This window comes from Antechinus flavipes, chromosome 3, assembly GCF_016432865.1.
Source record: "Antechinus flavipes isolate AdamAnt ecotype Samford, QLD, Australia chromosome 3, AdamAnt_v2, whole genome shotgun sequence".
NCBI lineage: Eukaryota > Metazoa > Chordata > Mammalia > Dasyuromorphia > Dasyuridae > Antechinus > Antechinus flavipes.
Genome location: NC_067400.1, coordinates 296,512,910 through 296,524,911, shown reverse-complemented (window position 1 = coordinate 296,524,911; position 12,002 = coordinate 296,512,910). Strand labels below are relative to the sequence as shown.

At 34.5% G+C, this 12,002-nt stretch overlaps 1 protein-coding gene across 4 annotated transcripts in view; it reads right to left on the bottom strand.

Moving 5' to 3' along the window:
• ALCAM (activated leukocyte cell adhesion molecule) overlaps window positions 1-12,002 on the bottom strand; it is a 250,115-nt gene that overhangs the window by 36,841 nt on the left and 201,272 nt on the right. For all 4 annotated transcript variants that reach the window (XM_051985221.1, XM_051985220.1, XM_051985223.1 and 1 more), the window contains exons 4-6: window positions 2,990-3,054; window positions 2,289-2,373; window positions 1,713-1,895 (exon numbers count right to left, since the gene is read on the bottom strand). In XM_051985221.1, coding sequence (XP_051841181.1) covers window positions 1,713-1,895; window positions 2,289-2,373; window positions 2,990-3,054 — 333 coding nt within the window. The remainder of the gene's footprint in view (window positions 1-1,712; window positions 1,896-2,288; window positions 2,374-2,989; window positions 3,055-12,002) is intronic.

Sequence of the window (12,002 nt, the reverse complement as noted above, 5' to 3'; positions counted from 1 at the left end):
GCTGCTTATCTTTTCCACTCATATGGCCCCAATTTTGTGTCTATGCTATAACTGTTTGACGGTAAAGAACTGGTTTTATTTACAGTGACTACTTATTGCCTTTCTTAACAACATTCAATGGATTGAATAGAGCCACTGTGATACCTCATAAATTCCAGTTTCATACTTTCTCCCTTCTATTATTTGTACAACTATCTTTCCCTTTATATAAACTATTTTGACAGTGTTTACCATTTTGCACACCGAGTGGTATCAGCAAAACTAGTTACCAATATAAACATCTTGGGAGAAGTTTCTTCTTGTGTTCTGCCACTAATTAGTCAAAGAAAATAAATTTACCTCAGAAATACTGCTTTCTAAATGAAAGGGAAAGGTATGGGTTTGTTTGCCAAATGGATTTCTATTTGGCTAATTTAAGGACAATGGAATCCTTTTTTATATCTCTTGAAAAGCATTACTCTTTTAACTTTTCCTGGTGTAAATTTAAACCAGTTTCTATTTGTTTTATAACATAGAAAACAAAATGTAGGTGATTTGGAAATTTTCCTTAGGAGCACTGGCATTTTCACTATCTATTAAAGTAACTGGATTGATAGTCATTCTTGAACATACCATGCCATTATTGGAATTTCAAGTACATTTTCATTTTAGAGGACTTGCCATCCCACTCTGAAGAAAAACCACAAAGTTTCTTTTCACCTGAATTGCTCTCTACTTCTAATATTGAATTGTATAGTATGCAGATAAAAAGCACATGGTTGATAGTGAGAAAATCTATCTAGCTGTATGATCAAGAGCAATTCCTGTCTGGGTGCTTATTCCTTTGTAAAATTAAGAAGAACCAGACTCAATTCAAAGATTCATGGATTCAAATGGGACTTTAGAGAGCATGTAGTTCAATCTATACCTGAACCAACATTACCTCTATAATATACCTGATAATTTGTAATTCAAACTTTGCTTAGACTTCCAGTGAGGAGAAACCTATTAGCTCTCAAAGCAGCTCATTCTACTTGTAGATTGCTCCATTTGCATGAACTCTAAATGTTCATTGGACTTCCCTAAATTGCTTTTAGTTCTAACCTTCTTGGATAAGCAGTTAAACAAGTATTTATTAAATACTTGTAGAATGCACTTTTAGATTTTGGGGTAAGACCAGGTGATGTCTGAGAATATTTCTAGTTAGAATATTCTATAATTCCAATTGCTAGGTTAAGTTAAATAGTAAAAACAAAATGTACAGAGTTATAAATATGTTAGTTTTTTTTATTTTAAGATAGCTTAGGATCATAAATTCTAATAGTAAGAAGCAGAGCATAGATTTGAATCCATGTTTTCTGATTCAAAATCTTTCATTGTTTCTATTAGAAAACAAGAAAAGATGTTTATTAATTGACATAGTGAAATTATTTTAGATAAAAGAAAAAAAAATATGGGCAGTTAGGTGGTACAATAGATAGACTGCCAGGCCTAGAGTCAGGAAATTAATCTTCCTGAGTTCAATTCTGGTCTGGGATACTGAATTAGGTATGTGACCCTGGGCAAGGTCCTTAATCCTTTTTGCCTCAGTTTCCTCATCAGTGAAATGAGCTGGAGAATGAAATCATAAATTTATCCAGTATCATCACCAAGAAAACCCCAAATTACATCATGAAGGGTCAGACATGAAATGACTGAACAACCACAAAATGAAAAAAAATTGAGTAACTTACAGTAAATATCAAAGAATGCTTGATCAGAATAAATTGTTTTTTGTCCAGATGGACCATAATATGTTACAGAACATGTGAATGGTATCTTTATGTCATTTTTTGTTGTCTTGTACATTAGAGATGAAGTAACAGTGGAGAGTTGAGTTACTGGATCCACTTGTCTTTGTAAAGTTGTGACCACATCTAAAAGAAAGAAGGAATATTAATCACAGGATCTTTTACTTGGATTGAAAGTACTTAAATTTCATAAAACCTTTGAAAGATGGCTTAGTCCTGTTCTAGGTACTATACAGGCAGGGAGACTCTCATAGTAAGGCAAAAGCCTTTTCCAGTGTTACAGAATCAAACAACAGTGTAAGGAGAAATAGAATCCTACAGTCTTGTCTCCCACACACTTTAATTGACTATGAAAACATGTCTCATATAAAAGTATTTCCCTTACTCCTTTCTCTTCTGCAGTAGCACTGAATCAGGATTTTGGGGAAAAATAACGGATATTTAAAGTAATAAAATCCATTGTTGTATATCAAAATATTTAGAAGCAAGATTGCATATTTAATACAAACTCAGACTTACCTTCTGAAGGGTCCAAAGTCTTTCCATTCCTGTACCATGTAATGTTAACATCTGGATAACTGTCTTTTGAAACACACTCACCCAACTGCAAAAGAGAAAGTGATGTCAACATCCAAGTCTAACTACTTTATTTAAACAAAATTTAGTGATCCAATGTGATTGTTATAAAAATAGAGATGGAGTTTATCTATACATTCTCATATTATTTACTAATGTCTTTTCATCCAAGCCCAATCATTCTACCTGTCTTGGGGAAAATAGCAAGGTTATTAAAGGATCCTACTGCATTTGTTTTAAAAATTGTTTTAGAACAAATATGATATTCATATTATGGTATGATAATGGTACAATACAATAGAATTTAAGGTTTTTTTTCTTTTAACAAATAAATATTTATTTATACTAGTAAGAAGAAAAGAAGTAGAATGTAATCAATTTGTTTGGAACCAAAATGATCTACCTATATATATTATTTGGAAATGGCTACTTGGGCTCTCTTTGATGTATTTTCCAGCAGCAGACTAGAGGCATTATACAAGAGAGATGAATTACCCTTCTTTCCTCTCCTAAACAAAGTCTTGAGCTACTGGTCACCTGCCTGTTTTGAATGAACCAAATTTGGATCCTTACGTAGTTATCATCAGTCCCTTCAAACTAGATGAAATTAAGATAGTTATTTAAGCAAGAAATGTGTGCCTTACCTTTTTCAGCTGTTCTGTTTCCAAGAATTGTGCTTTATTTACAATTTCAGGTTTAGATGGTTGCTCTGAAATTAAAGAGAAAAAAAATTAAAATCTGTGTGAAAAAGACAGGACTTCTGTTTTGCCTTATATCAAATAATGCATTTGCCCAAAGCTGGAAAACAAGTGACCAATCAAAGAACAGATTCAGCAAAAAGAATGCAATTTGGCAAATTGGTGTAACTGCATATGAGGGGGGAAAAAATCCGCCACACACCAAACCTTTGCATTATTTATCTTAAATGTTATTTTAAGTACCTGGAACTCTTTTGAATATGATCTCTCTAATTAGAAAGCATTATTTTTCTTAAAGCTTCCTAGGCATTTTACCAACCCTGCTGATGGTTATAACAGTGAAGACTGCAGTCAAAGGACTAAATAGAACCCTGGTGGTTTGAAAGAGCCAGAGTACCTCCTAATGGCTGCCTGTCTCTCTTCCTATCATGAGCATCAGGCTCATTATAACATGATAAATTAGCACTATCACTATAGTAGTACAGATGAAAAACTGAAGTGTGAAATTATTGGGAACATCTCCTGCACTACAGTCAGAATAGGCAAAGCACTGACTTAAAACATTCACACCTGGTCTATCTTTGAGCTATGGACCACGCAATGGAAGGATCACAGGACAAAGAGGGAGGAGACTCAAGTTTAAAACTCTACTCTGCCACCAAATATCATATGTCAACTTCTTCGGGCTTCCATTCTCATGTGTATATAGTGAAGGAGTTGGGATAAATAGATAGGATATTTATTAAGTGCTATGTGCCAGGCACTGTGTGAAATGCTGGGAGTACAAATATATGTAAGACAAGGCTTGTCTTCAAGAAATTTATATAGGAAGTTAGGTTGCACAGTGGTTAGAGGATTGGGTCTAGGTTCTAGATAATCTGAGTTCAAAGTTGGCCTCAGATACTTATTAGCTGTGTGAAACTTAATCTCTTTTTGCCTCAGTTTCCTCATGTAAAATTGGGCTAAGAATAGCACTTACCTCCCAGGGATATTGTAAGGCTCAAATGAGATAATATTTTAAAAGTGCTTAGCACATAGTTAAGCATTACAATCTTTAGTCATTTTCAGTTATGTCTGACTCTTTGGGGTCTTCTTGGCAAAGATACTAGAGTGGTTTTCCATCTCCTTCTCCAAGTCATTTTACAGGGGAAGAAATTGAGATATAAAGAGCTGAATGGTTGCTTGCAGTCACATAGCTAATAAACATCTGAGGTTAGATAGGAATTTAGATTTTCCTTACTTCTGGCATTCTATTCATTGAGATGTCTAGTTGCTCAAGTGCTATATAAAGTTAATTATTATTAGTTATTATCATATTCCAATAGTGGAAAACAATATATAAGTGCTGGCAATGAGGTACAAGAGAGAAGGTCAGTAGGTAGCCTGGAAAAAGCATGGAGGTTTGGGCTCCAAGATACAGCAAAGTAAAGCAGAAGTACAATCATCAAAACTGGGGAATCCAGAGTCAGTGAAGTTCAAGTTTCTAGGGGAATGGAAATATAGAGTGGTGAGGAGAGAGTCACAGAGTAGTAGGGATGCAAGGATATTAGAAGAATCAGCAAAGACTCCCCTCCAAGAACTGGGAGGATGAGGGGACTTCTGTAGGCCTGGTCCCAATCCTGCCAATCCATGAATTTTTATAGACTATACACAATAATCATTCAGTCAACATTTAGTAAATAATATGTTAGGCACTAAGCGCTAAGTGCTGAGGATATAATGACAACTAATTAAATAGTCCCTGCTCTCTAAGAGTTTTACCATACTATTTAAGCTAGTGAAGCCTATGTTTTGTAAACACTTCAAACTCTTTATATAAAGTTCAACAACTAGAAAACTCAAAACATTGTAAGCAATTTGTCATATTTAGGACCTGGATCATGAAGAGAAAGGAAAATGGAAGAAAACACATGTGCTTTAAAATATTTAATAGGATAAGATGCTATAGAAGTGAACAATTTCACAGAGGTTACAGGGGGAAAACTGCTTGGAAAAACTCAGAAATAACTTAAAGTTCTAATACATCTAAGTCATTAATTTCATTTTTAATTTTTCCTGTGGGATGTGGCAAAATGAAGTACTTCAATGCTATATATTTGTTCTTCTAGAGAAAGTATGGCTCTGTATTTAGATAGTTGGTAAGCAGAATAGTGTTTTATAATTCCACCATTTTTTCTCTTTTCCTTTAATTTTTCTGTTACTTTGGTGGCAAGATGTATTGTAGCCCATCTCTCTAACATAAGTAGGATAGTGCCTGAAGGTAGAACCAGTGTCTTGGTCTTCTGACCAGACATCTGTTTTGGCCTCAGTGCAGGGTATATAGAAACAGAGACTTCCTGATAGTCCCTTTTTCTCTCCTTCCCTCCCCTCCATTAATTAGGGAGAAGGGCTACGTTAAAGATGAGGCCAGTGAGCAGGTAGATTTTTACTTACTGTATTTTAAAATGAAAGACAACTACCACTCTTCCTCTCTTCTGTACATGGGATTCCATTTGCTCCTCCCTTGGACTTTCTGCAAGGGAAGAGGAGATTTCCTTTCCATGCCCCAATTCCCAAAGGTATGGCACTCCTACTACACAGCAGGGAGAATAAGCATTGTCTGGACAACTGTGATAAATGTTTCTTTCTTTCTATTCTTTCTCCAAGCAATGGTGATCGAAATTTCTTGAATTCTAGAGGTTAGAAGTCTCCTGGATCCTCTGGTTGTCACCCAGAAGAATGCCTAGACTATTGAAATAACAAAACTAGTCTTCTTGAATGCTCTAGTCCATCCCTCCATTTAGCTGTCAGAGTGATCTTTATAAAGTATAGTTTTAATCATGTTACCCACCTAGTCAATTAAGTTTATTGGTTCCCTATCATTTCTAAGATTAAATATACATTCTTTTGTTTGATGTTCTAAGCCTTTCATAACCTGTCTCTTACTTCCCTCCCCTTTCTAGTATTTTCATTGATTGGAATTGTCTCCCTCCTACCTTCCTTAAAGTCCCAGCTAAAATCTCATTTACTATAAGATTTTCTTGATCTTCCTTAATCGAGTACTTTCCCTTTGTTGGTTATTTACAATTTTTCCCATCTCTACCTTGTTTGTACATAGCTGTTTATTTGTCCCTCCAATATGAGGTCCTTGAGAATAAGTTCTACTTTTTACTTTTCTTTGGATCCTCAATATTGAGTATAATGCCTAGCACAAAGTAAGTGCTTGTTTGTCCGACAGAATGAAAAAGAAAACCAAAACCTTCTGAGAAGAAAAGATGATCAAAATTAGAAAGAGAATCCCAAAACATGTTTTAGTTTGCTAGAAATTGTGCCTCTTAAGTGAGCTGCTCGAACAGAGTGCAGGATCAAAGTGAAAGTTGGGAGCTCCCAATCTAACTCCCCCTTCCCCCAACATACTAAAAGATCTTTTGATTTTACTTAACTTTCAACTTCAACTATTTCTTGTAAGAATAAAAAAGAGGAAGAAAAATATGTCAATCATATTTAAACATGTATGCAATGATCCATACTCATGGTTCCCCAGATTTGCAAAGAATAGAGAAGTTATATTTTTCTTGTCTCTTTGCTAGAGTTAGTATTGGTCCTTATGGTTATATATCTGTTATTCATTTCCATGAATATTAATATGGAACAATTCTATATTTATTTTCTCGAGGGTCTTGTCTGCTGTGTGAAATACCTTCAATCCTATTCATCCAACAGAATTAAAGTGGCTTTAGGATAACCAGTAACACTTCACCAAAATGGAACTTAACTACTTTAGCTAAGAAATAGGAAGGAAGGAAAAATAGTCCTTGCGTATAGTTACAAGGTTCATGTTCCAAGACTCCTGTAGTATATATACAGCAAAGTCCCTGAGGCTTTCTCTCACGAGGAAGCTGCATGTTTGATTATAGAGGTTCTAAGACTATCTTGGATAAAAGCAGCAAAAATGCAAGGTGGGAAGGATTATTTAGTGGAGAGGAAGCATAAAAACACAAAAACACACTATTGCAGGCCCAATTAGGTTAAGGGGAAAATCTTCTATCCATCTCATTATCCTCTAAGATAATTTCTGTATTAGAATCACAGAATCTTAGAACTGAAAGAAACTTCAGAATGAAGTCAGAATTTACATTTTCCCCAGCACTGTGGTAAGTGCTGGTCACAATACCTTTCCTTCTCCCCCCTTCCCCCCAAAAAATAATAATAAAAGGAAATATGCATTATCTTTCTTCAAGGAGCTCTTGTTTTAATGAATCATGGAGAGAGAACATGTAAATAATGATGTACATACACAACATTAGTGTCAGAGAGAATGGTAGCAGAGGTGTGAACCAGCAAAGGATTCCAGTAGATGGAGGGATTTGAGATGAGTCTTGGAGCAAAGTCATAAAAACTGGGAGGTAAAATTGAGGAGAAGAACATTCTTTCTATGAGGGACAGAGATGGGTAAGGGAGTGTTGTGTGTGAGGAACAGTCTGAGGAACGTGCAGATGGATTGTAGAGAGTATAGCAGAGAATAAGTAGCCTGGAAGGCTCAGAAGAGGCCTGGCTTTGAAATTCCTTAATGTCTCAGAAGAAGAATCTCTATCTGAAGTAACAAGGAGTCCTTTGGAGAATCCCCATTATAGCATGCCTCCAAAGTGGTTGCTGAGTCTTTTTTTCCCCAAAGATCTAAAATGAATCAGCCCATTTCATGTCTATGATATCTATTTATCTATCTATATATGTGTGTGTCTGTGTGTATAAATTATATATATTGTTTTTAATTCTTCTCTCTAGTACTCCTAAGAACAAATCTCCTTCTTCTCCATGATACACTTCCAGTACTTGAAAGATATTATTATGCTTTAACCAAGGTATTCTTTTTTAGAACTTTAGAGATCCTAATTTTCCTCAGTCTATCTTCCTATAGAATGATCGTGAGAAGCTTTACTCAAGCTGGTCTTTCCTAAACTATGACATTTGGAAATGATCAAAATACTACAGAGGTAGCCTGATAAGGATAGAACCATTAGTTCTCTATTAGGGGACACTATGCTTCTCTAAATACAGCCTATAATCAATCACGTGAACTTCATTGGCAAACATATTTTACCACATACTCAGTTTGAGCAAGAGGTCCACCGGAACCTTCAACTCTTTTTTTCAAATGAATTGCTGTCTAGTCATATCTCCTTACTTAGATAACACAGTTTAATAATTGGTATTCATAATGACAGAGGGTTATCAGGAAAAGGTTACATTGTACTCACTAGACTCTTTTCCAAAAAAGGTATGAAAGTGCATAATACATTTTGGGAAAGATTTTTGTCTCAGATGGCTAATATGAACAATGATGTGATATTTAAAGGGATAAGCTCAGCTATTTCAAAAAGGTGGATATTCAAAAAACGCTTTCCCTCAGGATTCTGGATAGCCAAGTTTACTATATGTAAGTCTATTAAGTGAAAAAAGTACTATCCTGGGAGTCAGGAGAAGTAGGATTAAATCGTGGCTCTTCATACTTGTCTAACTCTGGGCAAGGCATTCTCTACTCTTGTTCTGTTTCTTATATGTAAAATGAGAGGGCGAGACTAGGTTAGCTTTAAGGTCCATTTGAAGTCTTAATTTGATTTTCTAGGAGGATTCCCAGGTAAAGCAACTCTATCAAAATAAGTCGGAACCTTTTCTGCCACTTAGTCTTGAATTGAGTTACTTAATATCACACAAAACTAAGATAGCAAGATTTGAAGTCAGCTCTTTGTGGCCTTGAAGTTAGCTTCTATCCAATTTGTCACAAATTGACATCTGTCAATGCAGCTGAAACATTGTTTTTTCAATGCAGCTGAACATAATGGAAAGGAGCTAACTTGTTTTAATTCTACCTATGGTAATTTTTTTGTGACTGGATTGTATGGATAACTCTGATATACCCCACTAAAACATGATATATAAATCAGAGACAATGGAGTAAGCTTTTGGAAGGGTACTGTTCTTCAAATTCCAATTCCCAAATTAAATGAGAAATTCAATGCAGAAATATAAGGGTACACATTTACTTCCTTTTATATAAAATGTGTATTCATTCTCTTCACAAAACAGTGATTTATGGTGTTATTGTACATATGTTTAGATATAACCAGTAAGTATGTTATAAGAATAAGTTTAGTATATTTTTAAAAAATAGGTGACAGCACTGTAAGCTAGTTTTAAAAATATTCTTCCTCTCTGAATATAAGTAAATTGCAAACAAACTTAATAGTAGTCCCATCTCTCCCTTACCCCCCCAAATAAGCAATTTGGGATGTCAAATTTACATTTAGAGACCTCTATTTGTAAGAGAGATTCACATTGTTAAGGAAATGACATATATTTCTTTGAGCTACATAACCCCTGTTAATTTTGTTTCAAAATTTCTGCATTGCTTAAAATTATCTTTCCATGTAATTTTCTTTCATACCTGTGGTTATTAAGTGAAGGGTTATAAAGATATATACTATATTAGCAGAATTACATATCAATTCATAAATATTTAAGAAATAGTGTATGTTATATTTTAATGTTTTAAGAATTCAGTTTTATATGAAATTTGTAGGAAAATTGTACCATAAAGTTATTTATATTATTAAAGTCATTAAATTAAATGATAATAATTATAGTCCAATTTTGTCATCAGACACTTAAAACAAATAAAGACATTTGGAACTAACTCTATAACAAGAGGCGGAATGTGGTCTGTTAATTTTTTTTTTGCTTCCCTGATAACATGCTTTTCTTTACTGGGGGAGCTTGGAGCCTCATCACCACAGGATGACATTGCAAAGGTTTAAAATTAAAATATAGCAAAATTTTCTGGATTTTCAGAATTTTTATTTTAAACCTGATCATACTTTCAAAAAAAGGAGGAAAAAGCAACAGAAACATAGAGCTGGAAGTCTTGCTTCATTCTGGGGCAAAAAGTTAATCTCCATAGGCTACAATGAGGTTTTATTGTGCTATGACTTTTTTTTTTTTTTTTGCCAAATATAGAACATTTGTGAGTATCCTATGCCATACACTCACAAATAATTAAAGCTAAGATACACTTAATATTCACTTCCAATTAATATATTTTCAAAGGGACAATTAGACAGAGCTCTGGACCTAGATTCAGGAAGACTTGAGCTCAAATTCCAACTTAGAACTTACTAGCTATGTGTGAGCTTCAAAATTTAGGACATGTTTTGCACACATTCTCTCCTTTGTTAATATATAATAATACTTCCTTCCTGAGATGTTATGAGGATAGAATTAGACAATCTTTGTAAAGCAGTTTGCAAATTGTAAAGCACTATATCTATTCTGGTGGTTATTATTATTATCAAAATAGTATCTTTTTTCTTGCTTTTTTATTATTCATAAATTTCAAATCAGTTTAGGCTACAGTGAGACAGTCATAAGAATGAGGTTGAGAAGGGGAAATGGCTAGAGAGAAATTGATCCATTTAAAGAGAGAGAGAGGGAATTAGGTTACTTACATTATTATTGAGTCGTATCTAACTCTGTGAGCCCATTTTGTGGTTTTCTTGGCAAAGTTACTGAAGAGATTTGCCATTTCCTTCTCCAACTCATTTTATAGATGAGTTACTGAGGCAAACAAGTTTAATTGACTAACCCAGGCTCATACAGCTCAAAAGTGTCTGAGGCAGGATCTGATTTCATGAAGCTGAGTCTTCCTGACTTCAGACCCAGTACACTATCCACTTTGGCACCTAGATGGCCTAGATCACTTACATGTCATTACATTTTATGGAGAACTTAACATTTCATCATAAACTATCTACCTCAAACCTCTCGCTTTTTAGATTAATAAATTGAGGGGCTAAATAACTTTTCCGAAATTATATAGTAATAAAATAGAATAGCTAACATTTATATGGAGCTTCAAAGATTAGGACATGTTTTGCACATATACTCTCCTTTGTTAAACAAATAACAGAACTGGGCTTTAAACACAGATGTTCTAATTCTAAATTGAGTCCTCTATTCATCATCCCAAATTATTTCCCTATTAAGGATGATAAATTGGTTATTGATTATAATGTATGGTCTCTCCTATCTCCTTGACTGGCCCAGGATGCCAAAATTTTCATTAAATGATAAAATCATTAGCATTAGCTTTTTCATTATTTCATTACCAATGAAGTACTTTAAAAATTTTTTTAGTACAGAAGATATCATTTTTGGCCATATGGTCTTTCCCAGTCAGTCCCAGTACAATATGAGTTAGAAATGCTAACAAGAAACACTGAGGGCCAAATTACAAGATAGTCTTATGTAGTTATTATGGAGTCACTTTTATCCTTTACCCTCTACAATCAGCCTCCAAACAGGGAAAGCTAACTGGTCCCAATTTCTAGGATACAGTCTCCTATTTACTCAACACTCATATTGTGATAGCTGTAACAAAGGCAATCCTTTCAGACTTAAGACCAACTTCAACCATGTCACAGGAAACACTGAATAAAAGAGCTCTGAGTAGAGAGGGAATTTGGTTTCCTATGTTAGATCTAGCTCATCATCTCCACCTGTGAAGAGCTATGGAAAATGAAACCCTATATCCTTTCTCCTTATTCTCATTTTGAAATTTGTCAAAGCCAAATAATGGTGAAATTTCAAATATTTCAAAAATATCCATGATTTGAACATTGTCATTTCCTCCACCAAGAGATATCAATAGCTCTCCATAGAATAAGTTTGCCTAAAAAACTATTTTATGGAGAACTCACGCAAGGCAAACACTCCCATAGAGGTCAGAAAAAAAATGATACAAGAACTCTCAAAATCTCTAAAGATCTTTGGAATCAATTGCGTGACATGGGAGATGCTGGCACAGGACTGCACAGCATGGCAAGCTCACATCAAAGAAGTTCTTTATGAGCAAAGCAAAGCAGAGCAGAAATATGAGATGGGCAAATTCATCAATATTTCCACTATTAATGTTTGTATGGATTAT